The following is a 23,819-nucleotide window of genomic DNA, read 5'->3' as shown; positions in this document are numbered from 1 at the left end:
ACAGAGGAGAGAAAAGGTCACCCTCATTAGAGTAGCACCTGCACCTGTGTCTTGGGATGCAGAAGGAAGGACAAACCAGTTGAACACATGCACTCAACACACCAAAAAGAAGAAACATCAAATTTCATCAAATTAAAAATTTTTTTTCCTCTTTGAATCATTATTTTTGCCATTCTTCAGGGCATACCCGAGGGGGAAGAGTAGGGGACCCATGGCCAGCCCCAGCTCCTATTGCCATCCTCCCACGTGAGCTTAGCATACAGACTGGGGAGGGGTTGATTCCTCCCAGAACACTTAATACCTCTTTCATACAAGGCAGTGGAGAGAGGGACAAAGGATCAAGCCCCTTCCCCTCAGTTTCCTGGCACAGAGGGAGAGCAGTTACACTTAGAAATATATATATGTGTATATATATATATTTTATACGTCTATAAAAATTTATCACACTTGATTAGAACTATCCCCCCCAACCCTTTCAGTTGACCCCATGGGAACAGGGTCCTGCCCCGGGCCCATTCCCTGGGTCTTGCTCTCTTTTGCCTTTCTGGCCCTGAGCCTGATCAGCGTGAGATGGAAGTCAGCATTACTGTCCACCATACCTGCAGGGAACAGGCTAGCTGCTAAAGAGCAATGCCTGTGGGATTCTGAGTCCCACAAATCCTGGTAGATGAAGGGAATCCCCTCCCACCCCGTAAGTCCTTAGAGCCCGAGCCAGAGTCAGATCCTGTAATGCAGCTGCTGGGATCACCAGATCACTTGCGCCTGCCAAAGATGGATTTCTTGCCAGGGTTCTTGTCGCCCACACTTAAACCAATGAGGAGCCGGGCTTTCTCCTCCTCTTCCTGCTGTTGCATGTTCAGGTCTGATTTAGTTTCTAGCTTTCCCCGAACCTCAGACCCTTTTGCGGGTTTCAGCCTTAGCTTCTCTTTGATTACCTGGCAGTTTGGAGAAGAGTAAAAGGAAAGGTAAATATTAGTGGGACAGGCAGAATAAATCAAAATGAACCAAGTTAACACAGATTTATTAAACTTTCATGCAAAGCACAATGGGCAAGTTAAATTATAAAATGGCCTCTGCTCTCAAGAAGCTTACAATCTAATTAGAACTCATTCTAAACTCAAGGTTATCAGCCCTCAATTCCCTAAAATTAATGGTGGTTAACATGAAATATTTAGTAAACATTCAACTTAAATCATATGGGTGAAGTCATGGAGAAGGCAGGGATAGAAGTTGCTCACTTCATTCACCTGCTCTTTCCCAAGGTTATTTGTTTACATGTCCTAATTGAAAGGCTCTTGAACACAGGATCTGCTTGCTAGCCCCTGCTAACCAAACAGCCATGAGCCCTGGCGGGATACCTGGGCAACCAGGGCTTTGCGGCTGTCCCTTTTGACAGCCATGGCAAAGTCTAGCCATGTCCATGTGTTGTTGTGGTATTCTAGACAGGGCAATACCAGGTTAAGGTCACCCCAGTCCACACTGTTCTTCTCACCCTGTAAGAGGAGGGGGAAGGGAGAGGAAAAAAGAGGGGAAAATACATCAGTCACCATTTTGAGTCCAAGATAGTCACCTGAATGCAAGTCCTGCAAGAGCAACCTACAGATACTGATTTCCCCTTACCTCAGTATGGATGTGGTGCTGACTCCTGAGGGGAGCAGAGGGAACAGCAGATTTATCACCCACAGCTCAGCTTTGCAAGAAACCAGGCTGTCTCCCTGTCTATAATCCCTGATCTTATCTGGTTCCCTTCCCACCTGGTTCTAGAAAGTGCTGAAGAGGTGCAGACCTTGTAGCTGACACACAGTGGAACTTGTGGAATCTTTATGTAGATGAAGGAGTTGTTCATGGCAGCCCGCTCTTTCATCTTGTCAATATCATCCACAGGATGCTAGGAAAGGAAGCAAAGAAATATGGGCCCCTGACACCATCAGAAGAAACTCTGCCATTTTTTTTTTTTTTGGAGACAGAGCCTCAAGCCGTCAGTCACCCTGGGTAGAGTGCCATGGCATCACAGCTCACAGCAACCTCCAGCTTCTGGGCTCAAGTGATTCTCTTGCCTCTGCCTCCCAAGTAGCTGGGACTACAGGCACCAGCCACAACACCCAGCCATTTTTTGGTTGCAGCCATCATTGCTGTTTGGCGGGGCCGGGCTGGATTTGAACCCACCAGCTCAGATATATGGGGCTGGCACCTTAGCCACTTGAGCTACAGGTGCCAAGCCAGGACTCTGCCATTTTTCTAACATCAGGGGCACGTTTGGTACCTCAGGTGATTTTCGAAATGACCTTCTGACCCCAGAACTCCGAGTCAGGCCCTGTGCTACACCCTTCCCAGAGCCCAGTGGTACAGCGTCATCTGTTGCAATTAGCTGCCGAGGCTTCACCACTGGTATTCCTATGAAAAAGCAAGCATACTAGGTGTCATCCATCTTCATTCCAAAGCTTCAACTGTCTGTGGGGCTCCCACCCTATTCTTCTGGTGCTCCACCTTAAAAGTTCTCACCAGTAGTCACTAGTTTGGATTTATCCTCTTCATCACCAACTTCATCATCATCCACACTTCGTCCAGGAAAGAAAAAACCCATCATTCTATGAAAGAACTGATGTGTCAGCTGGATAGTGAGAGGTACCACATTTACCTAAAGTAGAAAAAAGTTGAAGCAATTAAGCCTTCAGTTTACCTACCCCTAATATAGCACAATACACATCTAGCCTTTGATTGTCCTTTGTTTCTGGGTCACCAAGGGACTATTTACTAACCTCAAAATGTTCCTTCACAGAGATACCCCCAACGGGGGGGCGGACTTTGCTGAAGAGGCGGAGGGCCAGCTGTCGCCCAGACTGGCAGGAGCTCTGGGGCCGTAGCACTACCTGTAGGATAAAGAGTAAATAATAGGCCCCAACCCAATGTTCTTCCTACTATAAGTCAACCCACAAATCCCCTGCAGAATGAGAAGAGAAACAATGGTCTTGCTAAGCTGGGCAAGTATTCACCATCTCATATCACCACATTATTTCCCAGAGGAGGTTTATGCAGAAGGGCCATTATAAATGTCCTGTGCTAAGAAACATGTGAATGGGTTAAGAACAAGGGACTAACACTTGCCTTGTAGATAGCATTGGGGAGGAGGTTGTTCATAGTGAACCAGCCCAACTCCAAAAGATGTTCTGCTGTATCATCAGACTTATTCACCTATAAAGACAAATTTTACACCTATAAATTTCTCAGTAACTTGCTAAAGAATTGCTATGTATATGGTTTGTTTTCAGGTTCTCCATAAACCTAAATCTCAACCTTTGGAATCTCCTTCAGTCTCATACAATCAAAACACTCTTTAATCCAGTGTTTCTCATGGGTACCTTTGGCTAGGGCACTAAATGCTGCAGTACCTCCTAGTCATTGTGACATTAAAAAATGTTCTCATTCATTTCCAAACATCCTTCACAAAAGGAAGTAATAAATAAAGGCTGGGCATGGTGGCTTACACCTATAATCCTAGCACTATGGGAGACCAAGGTGGGTAAAATGCCTGAGCTCACAGGTTTGAGACCAGTGAGCCAGAGTGAGACCTTGTCTCTAAAAATAGCCAGGCAGATGCCTGTAGTCCCAGCTACTTGAGAGACTAAGGCAAGAGAATCACGTGAGCCTAAGAGTCTGAGGTTGCTGTTTGACACTATGGCACTCTACTGAGGGCGATAAATAAAACTCTGTCTCAAAAAAAAAAAAAAAGAAAAGTAATCAATAAATGTTCTCTCTCCCATGTCAATAGGTAATTGCAGTTAACCGAATGCCAGTATTAGAAGGCCTCTATTCTAACTTGGACTTGGAAAATTACTTTCCTCTAGGCCCCTCTTCCCCTCTATACTTCTAGGGGTAGATAATCCTACTCAATGAGAGAAGCATTTGATCAAAATCATCTGTATCTGTATCATTTAATATTACAAACAGGTGTGTCTAAGGAAGCTCTGCTTATGTTCTTAATCATGATCATCATTAATAATCGCATAGTAGCCAGGCACGGTGGCTCATGCCTGTAATCCTAGCATTTTGGGAAGCTGAGGCAGGTGGATAGCTTGAGCTTACAGGTTCAAGACCCCATCTCTACTAAAAATAGAAAAACTGACACAAGAGGATTGTTTCGGCCCGAATTGGAGGTTGCTGTGAACTATGATGCCATGGCACTCTATCCAGGGCAAGAGCTTGAGACTCAGTCTCAAAAAACTAAAAAGAGGCTCGGTGCCTGTAGCTCAGAGGGTAGGGTGCCAGCCAAATACACTGGAGCTGGTGGGTGCAAACCCAGTCCGGGCCTGCCAAACAACAATGACAACTACAACCAAAAAATGGCTGGGCATTGTAGCGGGTGCCTATAGTCCCAGCTACTTGGGAGGCTGAGGCAGGAGAATCACTGAAGCCCAAGACTTTGAGTTTGCTGTGAGTTGTGACATCACAGCACTCTACCAGGGGTGACATAGTGAGACTCTGTCTCAAAAAAAATAAAAGGAAAAAGAAAAAAGAAAATCACATAGTAATTAGCCCCTTTTTGTTTACCTCTTTTGAGAGTTCAATTCCTTTAAATAGGTCAATGCTTTTTATTTGATAGTATACCCCATATACCTTGCTGTAGAGGAACCTCTGCAGCTCTAGTTCAGCAATTCCCAGCTGTCCATCTTCCTCTGTCAGGCGCCAGCGTGCCTGAGCAAAGTAAAACTCAGTACACCGGACCACACTCACATCTTCTTGCTGCTTTCGCAGCTCCATCTTGTTGGCCCGCTGCAGTTGGAAATCCTTGAAACACCTGTAAGTGGAAAAGAGGCACCAAAGCCAATAAAGAAAACAGCATATGGGTTGGGGTTGGGGGTAGGGTGGAATGCTCTAGATGCAGCCCCCCAACCCCTGGTCTACAGAATGGCATCAGTCCATGGCCTGTTAGGAGCCCAGCCACACAGCACTGCCTCACATCCCCCCCCATCCCTTGTGCTTCCCCCGCCACAAAATGTAGGAACTGGGCTCCACAGCAGGAGGTGAGCAGCAGATTTGTAGCTGCCAGCTGCTCCCCGTTGCTTGTATTACTGCCTGAGCTATGCATACCCCCATCCATGAAAAAATTGTCTTCCATGAAACTGGTCCTGGTGCTGAAAAGGTTGGGGACCACTGCTCTAGATTGGTACAGGAGGTAAATCCAGAGATTAAACTATTATAGGTTAGCTAGTCCCTGAACTGTTTCACTGGATTTACTGCTCCCAACGCCCTAGGTCATAGGAACACAAATCCCATCTTTAGCTCTATTGCTTTTTTTTCTTTTGGAGACAGAATGTTTTTGTCACCCTCAGTACAGTGCCATGGCATCACAGGCCACAGCAACCTTGAACTCTTAAGCTCAAGCAAAATCCTCCTGTTTCAGCCTTCCAAACAGCTGGGACAACAGACACCTGCCACAAGGCCTAGCCAGTTTTTTAAGAAACAGGGTCTTAATCTTCCTCAGGCTGGTCTCGAACTCTGGAACTTAAGCATTCCATCTGCCTCAGCCTCTCAGAGTTTTAGGATTGCAGGTGTGAACCACCACGCCTGGCCTTTTTTTTTTTTGGAGACAGAGTCTCACTTTATCACCCTTAGTAGAATGCCATGGCATCATAGCTCACAGCAACCTCAGATTCCTGGGCTCAAGCCATTCTCTTGCCTCAGCCTCCCAAGTAGCTGGGACTATAGATGCCTGCCAAAACATCCAGCTATTTTTTTAGAGACGAGGCCTCACTCCAGCTCAGACTGGTCTGGAACCTGTGAGCTCAGGCAACTCAAGAGTGTTAGGATTAACAGGCATGAGCCACCATGCCCAACCCTTCTGTTTTTTGTTTTTGTTTTTTTTTTCCCAGAGACAGGGTCTTGCTCTATAACCCAGGTTAGAGTACATGGTACAATCACAGCTCACTGCAACCTCAAACTCCTGGGCTCAGTGATCCTACTGCCTCAGCCTCCCAAGTAGCCAGAACAACAAGCACACGCCACCATGCCAGGCTACCTTTTTTTTTTTAGAGATGGGGTTTTGCTATGGTCCCCAAGCTGGTCTCAAACTTCTGGTCTCAAGCGATCCTCCCACCTTAGCATCTCAAAGTGCTGGGATTATAAACATAAGCTACTATGCCTAGACTTTTCTCTAAAAAAAAAAAAATAAAAGGAGTCTCGCTATGTTGTTGAGGCTGGAGGACAATGACTATTCACAGACCTGAGCACAGCCCACTATAGCCTTAAACTCCTGGCCTCAAGCAGTCCTCCTACCTTAAACTTGAGTACCTGAAACTATAGGTAGCCACCATGCCTGGCTTTCTATAGCTTCTTGATAATCTTTTCCCACTAATAACCCCTATAATTATATCCACAATTGTGTACTGATCAAGGTATTTTCAGTTCGGGTGCATCAAGGTCAAGGCCACAAAAGCGATCTTTTCCAACTATCCATTTTTCTTACAGCGGAGCCTTTCCTAGGTGGTGCTCTTCTGAGGAACCAAAGGAAGGACTCTCACATTCTCAACCTCTCTGGCCAAGTCCAGTAACACTCATTCGGGAAGAGATGCCTGAATTTACTCCTACATCAGCCTTTGATAATACATATAAGACCTAAAGAAAGTCAGAAAATGGGCAAGGAAGAGAAACCACCTCCAGCTGGGGTACTAGAGAAGGACAGGGAAAGGATGCTGGGGCACCTGATGAGGATATTAAGCTCTTCACTTTCCAGCTGCAGGTTGGCCTTCTCCTGGTTTAGCTGCAACTGAAGCTTTTGGTTCAGGTCAAGCAGGTTTTCATTCTTGCTATCATCCTGCAAAGACTAGAGAACCAGGATAAGATAAAATGAGGAAATCTCCCTTGTCCTAGGAGACCTGGTCCTCAGACTACCTGCAGTAACTACCTTCATGATAGAATACATCTGCTTCTCCAGCTGTCGTATCTGAGCTACATGCTGCCGCACGGCCTCCTGTAAGTGTAATATACTACTGCGCTGCTCCTCAGGATTGCTAGAGATTTCAAGCTGAAACCTGACCCGTTGCTTCTTCTCACTATGTTCCTAAAGGAATAGAAAGGGAAATCAGTAAGATTTTTTAAATAGACAAGTCTTGTAGTAAAGTGAAACAGGCAAATAAGAAATGGGGAACTTTTCTGCATATCTAACTTTTATCTGTTACTTTTAACAGCAAGAGGGGTGGGTCAACACAAAAGATTTGGCAATGTGGATTTCACAATAAGCCAGGCACAAAGGGGATGAGGCAGAAACTGAGTAGTTACTACCTTTAGAGATATTTAGGTGACTGAGCAGAGAAATAATCAGAAAAAGGAAACAAGCTCTATAGTCCCGGGGACACTCAAACCTTCCTTAGGTAAGTAAAATTTAAGCTGATACTGCTGAATAATACAGGATATACCAACAACAACTCTTTTTTTTTTTTTGGTAGAGACAGAGTCTCACTTTACCGCCCTCAGTAGAGTGTCATGGCATCACACGCTCACAGCAACCTCCAGCTCTTGGGCTTAGGCAGTTCTCTTGTCTCAGCCTCCCGAGCAGCTGGGACTACAGGCGCCTGTAGTCTCAGCCTCCCGAGCAGCTGGGACTACAGGCGCCTGTAGTCTCAGCCTCCCGAGCAGCTGGGACTACAGGCGCCTGCCACAACACCTAGCTATTTTTTTGTTGCAGTTTGGCCAGGGCTGGGTTTGAACCCACTACCCTCAGCATATGGGGCCGGCGCCCTACTCATTGAGCCATAGGCGCCGCCCAAAAACAAGATTCTTTTTCACTGTGAAGCTTGGGTTTTCTTGCTGGAGCTCAAATAAAACACAAGGCCGGAGTGTTTCTATGAGGCTAACCAGAATTCTGAGGGCCTGTGCTCACCTTCCGCTTGGGTTCTACGTGGAGCAGCAGGTTGTTGACGATGTCCAGAATCATGGCATACTGAGCTGGGTTGGTAGAGATTTCCAGCTCATGGTGGATAAGGGTGAAGGTATCCACAGCCCCTAGGTAATTGTTAGCAACTAAGTAAGATGCTCAAGTTTCTTCCTAAATAGCTACTCCATCTCCTAACCCACATTAGGTCTATTTCTGTTAGTCAACCCCACAGAATGGGCTGAGAGATACTCCATGGGTAGAAAACATTTCAAAATCACAAACAAAGCCTATTCATCCCACTTCCCTCCAAGAGTATAAGTTGTTCTCTCATAGCAGAACTTCTCTCATAGTAGAGCAAAGTGAAATGTTAAGCACAGTGGGATTTCTAATAACTATGTCTCAAAACCAATAAGAAAATAACTACTTTCACAAGTTCCCTAGTTCTTCCAGAACGCCTTTCATGCCCTGAATACCTTCCTGCTTCTTTAGGAGATCTTCCTTTTCCTGGTTCTCATGAACCTCAGGTGGCTTAATCTGAGTTGCTAGTTCTGGATCAATGTCATGGCTGTAACTAATATAGTACATTCGGCAGCTGCAACGTGAAATGATCCGTTGGACTTGCTGGGCTTGCTGTGCCTCAGCTGGCTGATTCCAGTCTGAGAGAGATGGGAAAGAAAAGAAAGATATTTTCAATAAAAATAATGAGAGCCTCCTAGCTATGTGTGATGTCTAGGGAACTCCAGAAACATTGCTTTCAATGTCCTAGCACAAAATGGTCCTACTCTAGCATACACTAATGTTAAGAATAGGTAAGGAAATGGACCCATTTGGGTTGCACATCTGCTCCTAACCATTTGATGAGGAGGAAGGGAAGAGCTGACCTGTGGTTGTGGTAACCATGCCACCCACTGCCTGTCCACTCTCCATCAGCTCCTGCACAGAGTCCAGGCTACGCTGCCGGTGCTCCTCGATATTCTTCACCTGAAGAAAGAAATGCATTCACTGTTAGCTCTCAGGCAAACAGTGGCTTGCCCTGGCCAACTGGGTCACATCTGTGTTTCAAATAGTTACACTTACTATCTAGCTAGACCTCTACTGCCTGCCTCTAGACCTTACTATCTAGCTAGACCTCTATTGCCTGTAAATCTCCATTTTACATTCATGAATCTCCAATGGTAAGGGACATTTGGCTATCTCTTTTGTTCCAAACCACCCAAATTCTCTAACCCAATTGAGTTATATGCACACTTGGCCAGGCCTGTGGGTCTTGAGCCAGAAAAACAATGAGCTAGGTTAAAACCAAATCATGTCATGGGAAAAATATTTCATTAAAAAAAAAAAATCAACAAAACTTTCCCACTCATTTTGGTATTGTTCTATTGTGTTCTTGCCATTTTCTACTTTCAGATAGATAACCACTGACACTGTTGCCATGAGAGGAGACTAAATTCTTTTTTGTGTGTATGTATGTTTGTGTATAAAGACAGAGTCTCATTTTGTCGCCCTTGGTAGAGGGCTGTGGCGTCACACAGCTCACAGCAACCTCCAACTCCTAGGCTTAAGCCTCCCGAGTAGCTGGGACTACAGGCACCCGCCACAATACCTGGCTATTTTTTTGTTGCAGTTTGGCCGGGGCCGGGTTTGAACTCACCACCCTCGGTATATGAGGCCGGCACCCTACCCACTGAGCCACAGGTGCCACACAGGGGACTAAATTCTTTTTTTTTTTTTTTTTTGGCCGGGGCTGGGTTTGAACCCGCCACCTCCGGCATATGGGACCGGCACCCTACTCCTTGAGCCACAGGCGCCGCCCGGGACTAAATTCTTGATCCTCTCTGCCAACAAGAAGTCAGAGTGAATAAGTGATATGGGAAGACCACAGCAGTTAAGATCAAGGCTTCAGGATGGCAGATTTGCCAAGTCATAAAAAAACGTCATATAGGAAAGGCAAGATGAAAGTTTCTCCTACCCAAGTCAAGGACAGTCCACTCTAATGCCAATACCATAGGCTAAAGGAAAAAAAAAGGATTTAGCTGTAAAAGAAGTAGAGGACCAGAAAAGCCAAATAGGGAGCTCCTAATAGCTCATCTTGCCTATTTCTGCATGGGTAGCTAATACCTGTCCCTAGCTCCTAAGACTATTAGTAAAGGGCACTGCTTGCTTGAATGAACCACAGCTCTTATACGTGTACCAGCATGACCTCTCATATTACCTGGCCCTTACTGGGCTTGACATCTGATCTAAATGCTCATTACCTCATATAATTATACTTAAAGTTATTGGGTTTTTAAGTCCTAACTCCTCTAGCCAGGGAAGTGAGAACAGGAATCATGTTATAACTTTTAGACCCTATAAAAATTCTGATGATGTTATGTCCTCAAAATTATAGTGTAAATTCAATTTTACCAAGAAACTGAAAATTCACAACCTTGCAAAACAATGAACAGCTACTCCCCTAGTCTCTGCCAACTGTTCACAATCATACATCTAACAAAAAACATTATCTTGCCACAAACTTAGACCACACCAGACATACTGACTGAAAAACAATAAAACTACTTTCTTTTCTTTTCTTTTTTCTTTTGAGACTGAGTCTCACTAGTTGCCCTCGGTAGAGTGCCGTGGCATCACAGCTCACAGCAACCTCAAACTCCTGGCCCAAGCGATTCTCTTGCCTCAGCCTCCCAAGTAGGTGGGACTACAGGCACCCACCACAACACCCAGCTATTTTTTGTTGTAGTTGTCATTGTTGTTTAGCAGGCCCGGGCTGGATCGAACCCACCAGCCTTGGTATATGTGGCTGTGGCCGTAACCACTGTGCTACAGGTGCCGAGCCAAACTACTTTACGTCTAAAAAAATCTTTTATATTTTTCAAAGCACCTTCTCACCTGATCCTCTGAACAATCTTGGGAAGGTGAAGCAATAACTCTATTTTACAAATAAAGGCTTGAGGGCTATGGCTACTGTAATGGCAACGTCATTAGAATGCATATAACCTTAACAAAGTCTCTATTGTATAAAAAAAAAAAACAGAATTCACATACCTATTTTTTTTTTTTTGAGACTGAGTCTCACTATGTCGCCCTCGGTAGAGTGCCATGGCATCACATCTCACAGCAACCTCAAACTTTTGGGCTTAAGTGACTCTCTTGCCTCAGCCTCCCAAGTAGCTAGGACTATAGGCGCCCGCCACAACGCTTGGCTATTTTTTGCTGTTGTTGTAGTTGTCACTGTTGTTCAGCAGGCCTGGCCCGGTTCCAACCCGCCAGCTCAGGTGTATGTGGCTGGCACTCTAACCACTGAACTATGGGCGCCGAGCCCTGACTTATTGATAAGCAGTCTTTTGTTCAACCTCAATACCTTGCTGAAACAATCAATCATCTTTATAACAGAGGTCAGAGAAAGGGCAGATACAGAGCTTATCAAAAATTCTCGGACTTACTCTTTTCTTGGTAATTAGTGAAAACATTAACAGGGATCAGCAATCTTTAAAGTAAAAAAGCTCCACCCCATTTTATTCTTGTGCTAGGAAATGACAAATTTCTCTTGCAATGAAACAGAGTATCATGAGGTTAAAAAAAAAACGTACTGCATTCCACCCAATAGGGGTGGTGCCACTATTATGGACACGAGCCAAATGCAGCCCATCGAACTGGCCAGGGTCACCAAGACGCTAGGCAGGAAGAGCTCACAGGGATAGTGCACACAGGTGTGCGTGGAATGTATGAGTGACACAAGCCACTCCATCATTAACAACATGAAAAGCCCCACGTGTGGCTCGGAGCCCCTGGCTCAAGCAGCTAAGGTGCCAGCCACGTACACCTGAGCTGGCAGGTTCGAATCCAGCCTGGGCCTGCCAAACAACAATGATGGCTACAACCAAAAAAAAAAAAAAAAAAAAGAAAGAAAAGCCCCATGTGCTAGGGTGACATGCTCACCCTGTTAAGAGTCACAGCAAGAGGCTCAGAGGTTGCACTGAACTTGGTTGCTGCATCCTGGATGTCAGGATCACAACCACTGACATGGGAATGATCTGCAAGTATTTAAAGTATTTGTATTGTATTGTAAAAAAAAAAAGTACTATATGCCCCTCAGAGCAGAGACTGACCACATTAAAGGTGTTACCAGTCTCAATATTCTGCTAAGTTGGTAGTAATAGGTATATTATCAAGACTCTTTCAGCTACTCTGGTGGTAAAGGCTAACTATGGAGAACTAGGGATATGATGGGACTTCCCAGCCCTGCTGACTAACCTCTAACCAGAGTTGTCGGCCATCCTGCTCAGTGGGGCTGCTTTCAGTAGTGGCAAAGTACTGCATGCCATCCAATAAGCAAGTCCAGGAGGTCTTTTGTTTCAATGTGTCACCATACCAGGCTGGATGGTGTTGGCACTGCAGCAATTGGGCTTTGGCAGCTGACACAATGACGCAGCCTTCTGTCTCTGCTCCACGAAGAACCATCTATGCCAGAAACAGGAGCAGAGTTAAATCACCAAGGAAGATGAGAAGGTTAGTGAGAACACTGTAGCAACCAATGCAGCTAGGCTTAATTCTGGCTTACGGAATGAATAACTGGCTTTTAGACATGTAAGTAATATTATCCATGATACACTATTTTTTTTCTTTTTTTGGAGACAAGAGTATCACTGTCACCCTTGGTAGAATGCCGTGATATCATAGCTCACAGCAACCTCAAACTGTTAGGCTCAAGTGATCCTCTTGTCTCAGCCTCCAGAGTAGCTGGGACTACAGGCACCCATAATGCCCAGCTGGTTTTTCTACTTTTAGTAAAGATGGGGTCTCACACTTGCTCAGGCTGGTCTTGAACTCCTGAGCTCAAGCAATCCACCAGCCTCTATCTCCCAGAGTGCTGCAACTACAGGTATGAACCACTGAGCCCAGCCTATCCACTCATTCTTATTTAGAGGTGAGGGAAGATACGCAATGTGATTATGATCTAGCCTAATGTTGGGATACGCTTGTAAAGAGAAGGTACCTGACAGTTGACTAGTTCAATAAGGCAGTTTCGGTTGTATATGTCATCCGTCTGGCAGGCAGCAATGCCACACAACTGCTCACTCATACCTGACTCCTCTTCTGTGAACACTACAAACCTATCTGTTTCTTCAATCAGCTTCTGCAACATGTAAGCACCTGGCAGAGAAATAGGAAGTAGGGAAAGGTCATAGTATCAAAGGAAAAGAGAACACATCCAAGACCAAATTGATCTTCCCTGGGTAGGTAAGGGCTAGAATACATCCTCCCCAACCTGGAACTTGACCCCGGCCCAACCTACTCCTTGACCCCTAAGGGAAAAAAAGGTTGTCATTTCATTTTCCCCTGAATCTTAATAAAAGTAACAGATTCCTAACAAATTTAGTAATGTTAGGTAAGTGGTATAGTATTCTTTTCCTCTTAGGCACTACTGGATTACTCTAGAATCTTTTTCCTCCCCATCTTGTTTCTTCCATTTTTCATTTCATATTATTTTACATGCTGTTTTCTTAAAATCTTATTACTATTTTTTTTTTTTTGAGATGGGGGTCTAGGTTGCCCAGGCCTTTTTAAACTCCTGGCCTCAAGCAATCCTTCCTGGTAGCTGGGATTATGGGTACAAACCACCATACCCAGCCTATTTGTTCACTGACCATTCTTTTCCACTTGAAATCAATCACTCCCTTGCCTCAATGTCACCTTATCCTCCTAGCTCTGGCACTTCATCTGATTACAGACCCTCTTCCTTTTCCTAGGTCTTTTTTGTTTGTTTGTTTGTTTTTGGCCAGGGCTGGGTTTGAACCTGCCACCTCCGGCATATGGGGCCAGCGCCCTACTCCTTTGAGCCACAGGCACCGCCCCTTTTTTCCTAGGTCTTAAAAAATAAGTATCCCCTAAGATTTATCTTTCGTACATTCCCTTTTTTCTACTCTTTCCCTTAAGTTTGACTAACAAAGTGTTATGCTTAAGAGCATAATCTCTAGAATTTGACTATTCTGCCTATGTTCAAAATCATCTCTACCACTTGCTTGTGACTCTGGGCAGCTTGCTTTAGTCTTAGTGCCTTCGTTCGTAATAACAGTTACTATCTCATAAGGTTATTATGAAAATTTAATGAAATGATACATAACAATACTTTGAAGAGTACCTGCTCACTGTAAGCAACTATTATCTCCTTTGCCATTAACTCTTAGCTCTAGGCTGAAATCCCTAAATCTTTATGTCTAGACCTAAGCTTCTATTTATTTATTTTTTAATTTGGAACTAAAAAAAAGGATTATATTGGGCGGCGCCTGTGGATCAGTGAGCAGGGCACCGGCCCCATATACCGAGGGTGGCGGGTTCAAACCCAGCCCCGGCCAAACTGCAACAAAAAAATAGCCGGGCGTTGTGGCGGGCGCCTGTAGTCCCAGCTACTTGGGAGGCTGAGGCAAGAGAATCGCCTAAGCCCAGGAGTTGGAGGTTGCTGTGAGCTGTGTGACGCCACGGCACTCTACCCAGGGCAAAGTGAAACTCTGTCTGTACAAAAAAAAAAAAGGATTATATTTATTGAGGGCAAGGGGATGCAAACAATGTAAAAAACAAAAGCTCATCTGGCATTTAATTAACTTTTTCTTCCCTGATTGACAATTGGGAATTGGATTTTATTTGTATATATTCTAAGGATCCTGATCTGCTCATGAAATCCTTATATAGGGAGAAGCTGTGGGGCAGATGTTTGAAGCAATCCTTTGAGAGAACACTTTTCAGGGCAGAGTAATTGCTCGGTTCTGCCTACTTCTTTCCCTTCTGCATCAACAGTCATTGCTCGCAATGATGAGGCCCACAATTAGGGAAAAGAAGCTCTGGAAGCCCACTTTGCCATCTCGGCACTGGCCCAGGTCCTTTATTATTTTGTCTAAGGCCAGAGGGACTTTTTGATTTTCCAAAAATCCCCGGGAACTCCTTCTCCATGAGCACTCTGAGGTCCTCCTTTGCTAAGTAGCCTTTATCCCCGGCAAGTTTGTGAAACGTGAACATCATGGTTTCCATGGCATGCACCATCTGAGATGGCATTTTAATGAGATCTACTGGGCCAAGAGGTGTGGCAGATGCTAGCTGGCTGGGGTGCAGGGAGGTGACTAGGCCTAAGTTTTTAGACCCTCATTTCTAGCTGTTTATTAGACATCATTTAGAAGTCCTACTGGCACCAAAAATTCATCAAGTCCAGTTTTTTCTTTTTTTTTTAGTAGAGACAGGGTCTCACTTATGCTCAGGCTGGTATCGAACTGCTAAGCTCGAGGGATCCTACTGCCTTGGCCTCTCAAGAATGTTAGGATTACAGGTGTGAGCCACCATTCCCAATGCAGCACGTCCAAATCTTAATAATCCTACACTTCCCCAAACCACCTCTAGATCTCCTATTTCTGATATTACTGCTACCATCATGGCAGTTGCGGGCTCAAAACTTAGGCATTACCATTTTTTCACTCTGTTTTAACTCCTTCCAACCAGACGCCAAGCCTTCTATATGCACAATAATGCTTCTATCCATTTGCTCAGTTCCATTCCTACTGCCTCTACCTAGTTCTAGCCTTTGTTGCCTCTTGTTGAGACACCCTAATAGTTTCCTATTTGATCTCCCTACTTCCTCCTCAGTCCTCATATGCGCTACTGCCAGATTTGTCTTTCTAAAAGTAAAACTTTAGGCTTTGTGCCATAGCTCAGTGATTAGGGTGTTGGCCACATACACTGCGGCTGGCGAGTTAGAACCCAGCCGGGTCAGCTAAAACAACAATGACAACTGCAACAAAAAAATAGCCAGGCATTGTGGTGGGTGCCTGTAGTCCTAGCTACTTGGGAGGCTGAGGCAAGAGCATCGCTTAAGCCCAAGAGTTTGAGGTTGCTGTGAGCTGTGATGCCATAGTACTCTACCAAGGGTAACATAATGAGGCTCTGTCTTAAAAAACTAAATAACTAAGCCTCCCAGAGTGCTAGGATTACAGGTAGGAGCCACCATGCCTGGCCAGAAAAAAAAAAAGAAAGAAATGGCATTCTATAGAGGTCAACAGAGTGAGACTTTGTCTCAAAAAAAAAAAAAAAAAAAAAACTTTCATGGTTTAGCACCTGTGGCTCAAGCAGCTAAGGCACCAGCGACATACACCTCAGCTGACAGGTTTGAATCCAGCCCGGGCCCGCCAAACAACAATGACGGCTGCAACCAAAAAATAGCTGTTTTGGCGGGTGCCCATGGTCCCGGCTACTTGGGAGGAGGAGACAGAAGAATAGCTTGAGCCCAGGAGTTAGAGGTTGCTGTGAGCTGTGATGCTATGGCACTCTACCTAGGGTGACAGCTTGAGGCTCTGTCTCAAGAAAAAAAAACTTTCATAAGGACACACCCCTATTCAAAAGCCTTCAGTGGTTCACCACTACCTATTGAATAAAGACCAAAAATCCTTGGGCGGCGCCTGTGGCTCAGTGAGCAGGGCGCCAGCCCCATATGCCGAGGGTGGCGGGTTCAAACCCAGCCCCGGCCAAACTGCAACCAAAAAACAGCCGGGCGTTGTGGCGGGCGCCTGTAGTCCCAGCTACTCAGGAGGCTGAGGCAGGAGAATCGCCTAAGCCCAGGAGTTGCAGGTTGCTGTGAGCTGTGTGACGCCATGCCACTCTACCGAGGGCAATAAAGTGAAACTCTGTCTCTACAAAAAAAAAAATAAAAAAAAAAAAAGACCAAAAATCCCTTAGCCCTGTACAGAAAGTGTTTGACAATCTAGCTCCAGCTTTCCTTTCCAGCCCCTTCTCTTAATCTTCTTCTTTAGTTACTGTCATCCAAAAGAGGCCATTTATTCTCTGCAATATCATAAAATAAACATTTGGTCTTCCTCCATGTTTCCTGGCATATGACTCTTAAAATCCTTAAGGTCTCCAAAATGATGTCTTTTTGTATGCTAATAAGTTGACTGGGGGCTGGTCACTGGAAAGACCTAGGCAAGATTAGAGGGTTGTGAATTCTAGCCCTTACCCACATTCAACCTCCTAAGAAAAGAGAGGCTAAAGGTTATGTTGATCACCAATGGCCAATTTTTTTCTGCTTATTTGTTTTGGCTTTTTTTTTTTTTGGGAGGGGACAGGGTCTTTCAACCTGAAACTCCTAAGCTCAAGCGAACTTGTCTCAACATCCCAAATACCTAGGAATACATCACCACAACCTGACTAATTTTTCTGTGTTCTGTAAAGATGAGGTCTTGCTACTTTACTCAGGCTGGTCTTTTTTTTTTCCTTTTTTTAGACAGAATCTCACCCTTGTTTTTTTTGTTTTTTTAAGACAGAGTTTCACTCTGTTGCCATGGGTAAAGTACCATAGCTTCATACATCACAGCTCACAACCACCTCAAACTCATGGGCTCAAGCGATTCTCTTGCCTTAGCCTCCCAAGTAGCTGGGATTACAGGCACCTGCCACAATGCCTGGCTATTTTTAGAGATGGGGTCTTGCTCTTGCTAGGGCTGGTCTCGAACACTGGAGCTCAAGCAATCTACCCGCCTCGGCCTCCCAGAGTGCTAGGATTTAAAGGTGTGAGCCACTGTGTCATGCCTTACTTAGGCTGGTCATGGAACTCCTGGCCTCAAACGATCCTCCCACCTCAGGGAGTTTACAGGAATGAAAAAACCATGCTCAACCTTGGAATACCTTTCTAATAAACCAGTTTCCTGAGTTCTCTAAGCTGCTCTAGCAAATTATTCAAACCCAAGGAGGGGGATCATGGGAACCCCAATTTATAGCCAGTCAGTCAGAGCACAGGTAAAACAACCTGGAGCTTACAGACATCTAAAAAAGAGGAGCAGTCTTAGTGACTGAACCGTCAACCTTCAGAATTTGACACTATCTCCAGGCAGATCATATCAGAATTGAATTAGAGGATCCCCAACTAGAGTCTGCTGCAAAATTGACTACTTATTGGTGGGGAAAAACCAACACACATTTGGTCACAGAAGTGTTGTGTTGATTATTGTCGACCAAGAGAATACAAAAATCACTTCAGGCCAGGCATGGTGGCTCATGCCTGTAATTCTTGTACTTGGAGGCCGAAGTGGGTGGACTGTCTAACTCACGAGGTCGAGACCAACCTGAGCAAGAGCGAGACCGCCGTCTCTAAAAAATAGTTAGATGTTGTAGTGAGCATCTGTAGTCCCAGCTACTTGGGAGACTGAGGTGAGCCCAAGAGTTTGAGGTTGCTGTAAGCTAAGACACCACGGCACTCTACCAAGTGTGACCAAGTGAGACTCTGCCTCAAAAAAAAGAAAAATCACTTTGTTTTTTTCCAAACTCTCCTTCGAACACAATGAGCTTTCCCAGCCCCACTCCTACTCAGGTTATTCCCACTGCCTTGATTGTCATTCCTCCCCATTTCAACATGTTCAAATTATATCAAGCTTAAAGGTCCTGCTCAAATGCTACTTCTGTAATAAACTTTTCCCTGATGGGATTCCCTCCTTCACTCCAATCAGGAACAACTCTTACATCTTTTAATTCTTTCTGTGACACTTAAGACTTTTAACCTTGTTTTCAAACTCAACATAAGCTTTCATTCCTCTGTACTTATTATTCTCTCTCCCTAAAATGACCTCTTTTCTTTCCTTGTCTGTTGAACTCTTTTTTTTTTTTTTATCTGTTGAACTCTTACTCATCTTTTAACACCCATCTTAATCATCATCATCTCTGAAGCCTTTCTAGGCTTTCCTACATTTATTTAAATACTTTCTTAAAAATTTTTACAAAGCATTTTTCATAATGAAATTACAATTTACATGTCTCTCTCCCTAGTAACTTCTGAACTTCCCTTCCTCTTTGTCTCCCAAAAATGTCTAGGGTAACATCCAATACATTATTAACCCTTAATAAAGCTAAAATGTATCTGTGAATGGACACATGAGTGACTTGAGTGAATAAACAAACTAATCTTAGCTCATTCAGAGATGATAAACTTATTGAGGGAAGTGGCAAGTCTATATTGTACATCACTCACTGAATCCAGTGGAGTGCTTTGAGCCTGTTAAGTAATCAGTAAGTATCTGCTCACCGAACAAATTAATTAACAAAAACATGAAACAATTCTCTAATCTTTTGCTCCTTTCCCTTATTCATCTTATTTTGTCCCCATCACTTCTGATTATTTTCTGCTGGCCACAGAACGAAACCATTTAAGCCTCTAATTCATTGCTATATGAGACTTAGGTGGCATAATAAGGAAAAATAATTTCACCTCTACACCTAGATGGAACAAGCCATGATTCAGTTGTTCTCAAACTCCTGCCCAAGGCTGTGTTCTAACCCTAAACTCCTAAAGTCTCATCTCTCCCAGCTTACCTCCTGATGACCCCTTATCGGGCAGTCCACTGAAGCTGGGAGTGTTAACACGAGGTTGGGCTGGCACACTAGTCAGGACACCCCGCTTTGGCTTTTTGGCTGGTATCTGAGGATCAATCTTTAACCCCTTCAGGGCTTCAGTAGAGAGATTACGTTTGAGTACAGCTGCCTTTTTGTAGCCATCATATAAACCAAAGGCAATGTCTCGATTGGTAGTTGTCCAGGAAATCCTTAAGTCTACCAAGTACAGCTGATGTGTATGAAAGGTAGGATCCCCATCTCGAGTAGAGAGCTCCTGAGAAACAGGAAAAGGACCTCAGGGTAGCACAAGAATTACCCCCAGTGCTATTGGACCACAAATGCAGAGATAAGAGAACAAGCTTATTGAGTAACAAACGTGTCCTATCAAAGATTTAAAGCCCCTGGAGGAAGACAAACTAAGTGGCTTTTAGCTTATACACATGCATTACACTGTAACTATTCCCACTGTATGTTAAATGACTCAGAGAACTTCAACCTAAAATCCTTCCAAAATTGAAGGGCTTTCCACTCTCCTCTCCCAATTTTTATCAGCACCAAATAAGATGCTAAAGAATACTACCTTCGGGCGGCGCCTGTGGCTCAGTGAGTAGGGCGCTGGCCCCATATGCCGAGGGTGGCGGGTTCAAACCCAGCCCCGGCCAAACTGCAACAAAAAATAGCCGGGCGTTGTGGCAGGTGCCTGTAGTCCCAGCTGCTTGGGAGGCTGAGGCAAAAGAATCACGTAAGCCCAAGAGTTAGAGGTTGCTGTGAGCCATGTGACGCCACAGCACTCTACCCGAGGGCAGTATAGTGAGACTCTGTCTCTACAAAAAAAAAAAAAAAAAGGAATACTACCTTCAAAGGGTAGAAAGAAGAGGAATTTTCAAAAAGCAGGCTGCCAATATAGCTAAACCAAGTATGTCACAAAGTAGTGACATACATGCCTAGAATAGAATTAAGATCCTGACCAAGGACTTAGCCTGAAGCTTCCTTCTATGGACTGTATTGTGTTCCCCAGAATTCATGTTAAAACCCAAACCCCTAATGTAATGGTATATGGAAATGGGCTTTTCACAGGTAATTAGGTTTAGATCAGCAGTTCTCAATCTGTGGGTCGTGACCCCTTTTTAACAATGAAAATACATGGTGGCATTAGGAAGGTTGAGAACCACTAATTTAGATGAAGTTGTGAGGGTGGGGCCTTCATGGCAGGATTAGTGCTTTTTTTTTTTTTTGTAGAGACAGAGTCTCACTGTACCGCCCTCGGGTAGAGTGCCGTGGCGTCACACGGCTCACAGCAACCTCCAGCTCTTGGGCTTACGCGATTCTCTTGCCTCAGCCTCCAGAGCAGCTGGGACTACAGGCGCCCACCACAACACCTGGCTATTTTTTTGTTGTTGCAGTTCGGCCGGGGCTGGGTTTGAACCCGCCACCCTCGGTATATGGGGCCGGCGCCCTACTCACTGAGCCACAGGCGCCGCCCAGGATTAGTGCTTTTAAAATAAGAGAAACTAGAGTGTTTAGGCACATGCATGCTGACACACTCTCACATACGCACACACCTGCTTGCTCTGTTTCCCTACCACTTGAGGACACAGAAGGGTGGACATCTGTACGCCAGGAAAAGAGGCCTCACTAGAACCCAACCATGCTGGCGCACTGATCTTGAACTACCAAGTCTCCCAAACTGAGAGACATAGTTTCTGTTGTTTAAGCCACCCTGTCTATGGTATTGCGTTACGGCTGCCCAAGCAGACAGATATGTACTAACTTAAATAAGGTAACAAAGAGACTGGGTCAGGCAGTACCTCCTCAGCTGTGCGATTGCTATGCCGTTGGTAGGTGAGAGAAGACAAACTTAGCAGGTGGGTCTTTGTTACCAAGGAATCAAGACAGTGATCGGCATTCTCTTCAGTGGGTGAGGCCATCAGGTGAACGGTCACCTGACTAAGGTCACTCACCATCTGGGTCACACTCCAATCAGAGATAAGGCGCCGCATCACTGTGCCTGCTGAGAAAAGGAGGTACACAGAGCCCATGCAGACCAGTACAGAAGGACTGTGTTGAGACAGAAAGGGAGGAGGGGAATAGAACTGAGAAAAGGAAAAAGAACAAGGAACAAGCTAGGAGAAATGAAGGGAGTCTTTGATCTTACCTTGAGGTATAAGACGCTGAGTCCCCCGAGTGAAGACATGGCCCTGACTGCATTCAATCTGGATGCCCCGTTGCTGGGCAAATGAGGCCCAATAATGTACCTGGCAAAAAGAAACCATAACACTGAACAAAGGATGGCAAAAGAGGGATGATTAAGAGACCTAACCTGAGAAAACAAGAAATCTAAAGAGGAACAGATGTCAACATGGATATTAGAGCCTGACCTGCAGCTGTGGAAAGAGGGCAGTATAGGAAAGCTGCTTGTAGTGCTGGCCAAGTTTCTTCTTGGTGGGTTTCAGGTTATTGAAGAGTTTTCCCCTGCAGATAGGCCTTGTGACACTAGTCCAAGTTGCCCAGAAGTTTTGCATCCAGCGCAGGGTACTACTATATAGTAGAATTCGGGGCTGAGATATTGCTGCAAAGGGAAGGACAGACATTTCCTAGCTGTGGTTTATATACAGAACTTAAGGTAAATCCTTCTCTAGGTTCAGGTTTCATTTTACTTTACTTTTTTTTTTTTTTTTTTTTCCAGACAGAGTCTTACTCTGTCACTCTCGGTAGAAAGCCACAGCTTCATAGCTCACAGCAACTTCAGACTCTTGGGCTCAAGCCATTCTCTTGCCTCAGCCTCCCAAGTAGCCGGGACTAGGCACCTGCCACGATGATCGGGTATTTTTAGAGATGGGGGCTTGCTCTTGGTTAGGCTGCTCTCAAACTTATAAGCTCAAGCAAACTCAACTCCCCTCAGCATTCCACAGTGCTAGGATTACAGGCACGACCACTGCGCCCAGCCAAGGTTCAGGTTTTAGAGGTTTAAAATCCTAAGGACACTTCACCTCATATTCAGCATCCCTAACTCCTCCTCCTTTCAAGAAACTATATAAGCTCTTTGCTTTCACCTACTGCTATCGTGTGAATGTTTGTGTCCCCTCAAAATTCTTATGTTGAAATGCTAACTCCTAAGCGTTAGGATGGTGTTAAACGGTAGGCCTTTAGGATGATCATGAGATTAAGTGTATAGAATTACTGCCCTTATGAAAGAAGCCCAAGGGAGCTCATTGGCTCTTTCACTTTATGAAGATGCAGCAAAAAAGTGCCATCTGGCTAGGCACAGTGGCTCACGCCTGTAACCGTAGCTCTCTGAGAGGCGGAGGTGGGAGGACTGTTTGAGCTCAGGAGTTTGAGACCAGCTTGAGTAAGAGCAAGATCCCATCTTAAAAATAGAAAAATTAGCTGGGTGCCATAGTGGGTACCTATAGTCCCAGTTACTTGAGAGGCTGAGGCAAGAAGATCACTTGAGCCCAGGAGTTTGAGATTGCTGTGTGAGTTAGGCTGACATCACGGCACTCTAGCCTGGGCAATGGAGTGAAACTGTGGCTTTTGTCAAAAAAACAAAAAGGCCGGGTACAGTGGCTCATGCCTGTCTTAAATCCTAGCACTATGGGAGGCCGAGGCACATGGATTGGTTGAGCTTAGGAGTTCAAGACCAACCTTAGCAAGAGCAAGACCCTATTTCTAGAGCTGGTGGGTTAGAAGCCAGCCTGGGCCCGCCAAACAATGGCTGCAACCAAAAAATAGCTGGGCATTGTGGCGGACGCCTGTAGTCCCACCTACTTGGGAGGTGGAGGCAGGAGAACCACTTGAGCCCAGGAGTTGGAGGTTGCTGTGAGCTGTGATGCCACAACACTCTACCCAGGGTGACAGCTTGAGGCTCTGTCTCAAAAAAAGAAAAAAACCAGACCCTGTTTCTAAAAATAGCCAGGTGTTGTGGCAGGTGATTATAGTCCCTGGGAGGGACTGTGCTCAGGAGGCTGAGGCAAGAGGATCACATGAGCCCAAAAGTTTGAGGTTGCTGTGAGCTATGACACTAAGGCACTCTACCAAGGATGACAAAGTGAGATTCTTATCTCAAAATAAATAAATAAATAAATAAAATAAAGTGCCATCTGGTGGTGCCCCTAGCCAAGCGGGTAGAGCGCCGGCCACATACACCCAGGCTTGCAGGTTTGAACCCAGCCCAGGCCAGCTAAATAACAATGACAACTGCAACAAAAAAATAGCCGGGTGTTGTGGTGGGTGCCTGTAATCCCACTACTTGGGAGGCTGAGGCAAGAGAATTGCTTAAGCCCAAGAGTTGGAGGTTGCTGTCAGCTGTGATGCCACAGCACTCTACTGAGGTCGACAGAGTGACACTTCTGTCTCAAAAAAATAAAGTGCCATTTATGAGGAACCAGCCTTCACCAGACACGCAATCCACCAGAACTTTGATATTGAACTTCTCATCCTCCAGAACTGTTAGAAAGTTTTTTAATGTGACAATAGTTGTGCAAACTGTTGTTTGCAAGCTACCAAATTTATGGTATTATTGTTATAGTAGCCAAAAAAGACTAAGACAGCAACCTTCTTCCAAAAAAGGGTCCTAACCCAAATTCTC

General features: G+C 45.0%; 1 protein-coding gene across 5 annotated transcripts in view; it reads right to left on the bottom strand.

The window, feature by feature from the left end:
* Positions 1-127: 127 nt before the first annotated feature.
* BLTP2 (bridge-like lipid transfer protein family member 2) overlaps positions 128-23,819 on the bottom strand; it is a 37,737-nt gene continuing 14,045 nt past the window's right edge. For 4 of the 5 annotated variants that reach the window (XM_053570451.1, XM_053570453.1, XM_053570454.1 and 1 more), the window contains 19 exons: positions 21,610-21,800; positions 21,387-21,486; positions 21,040-21,242; positions 19,211-19,505; positions 12,867-13,024; positions 12,125-12,331; positions 8,752-8,851; positions 8,344-8,526; positions 7,877-7,998; positions 6,902-7,057; positions 6,699-6,820; positions 4,615-4,795; positions 3,102-3,192; positions 2,760-2,866; positions 2,503-2,638; positions 2,264-2,394; positions 1,787-1,888; positions 1,359-1,493; positions 128-935 (listed from right to left, as the gene is read on the bottom strand). In XM_053570451.1, coding sequence (XP_053426426.1) covers positions 753-935; positions 1,359-1,493; positions 1,787-1,888; positions 2,264-2,394; positions 2,503-2,638; positions 2,760-2,866; positions 3,102-3,192; positions 4,615-4,795; positions 6,699-6,820; positions 6,902-7,057; positions 7,877-7,998; positions 8,344-8,526; positions 8,752-8,851; positions 12,125-12,331; positions 12,867-13,024; positions 19,211-19,505; positions 21,040-21,242; positions 21,387-21,486; positions 21,610-21,800 — 2,903 coding nt within the window. In that variant the 3' untranslated portion in view covers positions 128-752. The remainder of the gene's footprint in view (positions 936-1,358; positions 1,494-1,786; positions 1,889-2,263; positions 2,395-2,502; positions 2,639-2,759; positions 2,867-3,101; positions 3,193-4,614; positions 4,796-6,698; positions 6,821-6,901; positions 7,058-7,876; positions 7,999-8,343; positions 8,527-8,751; positions 8,852-12,124; positions 12,332-12,866; positions 13,025-19,210; positions 19,506-21,039; positions 21,243-21,386; positions 21,487-21,609; positions 21,801-23,819) is intronic. The other variant, XM_053570452.1, reaches the window with a different exon arrangement.

This window comes from Nycticebus coucang, chromosome 18 (genome assembly GCF_027406575.1).
Source record: "Nycticebus coucang isolate mNycCou1 chromosome 18, mNycCou1.pri, whole genome shotgun sequence".
NCBI lineage: Eukaryota > Metazoa > Chordata > Mammalia > Primates > Lorisidae > Nycticebus > Nycticebus coucang.
This window is presented reverse-complemented; position numbering and strand designations above follow the sequence as displayed.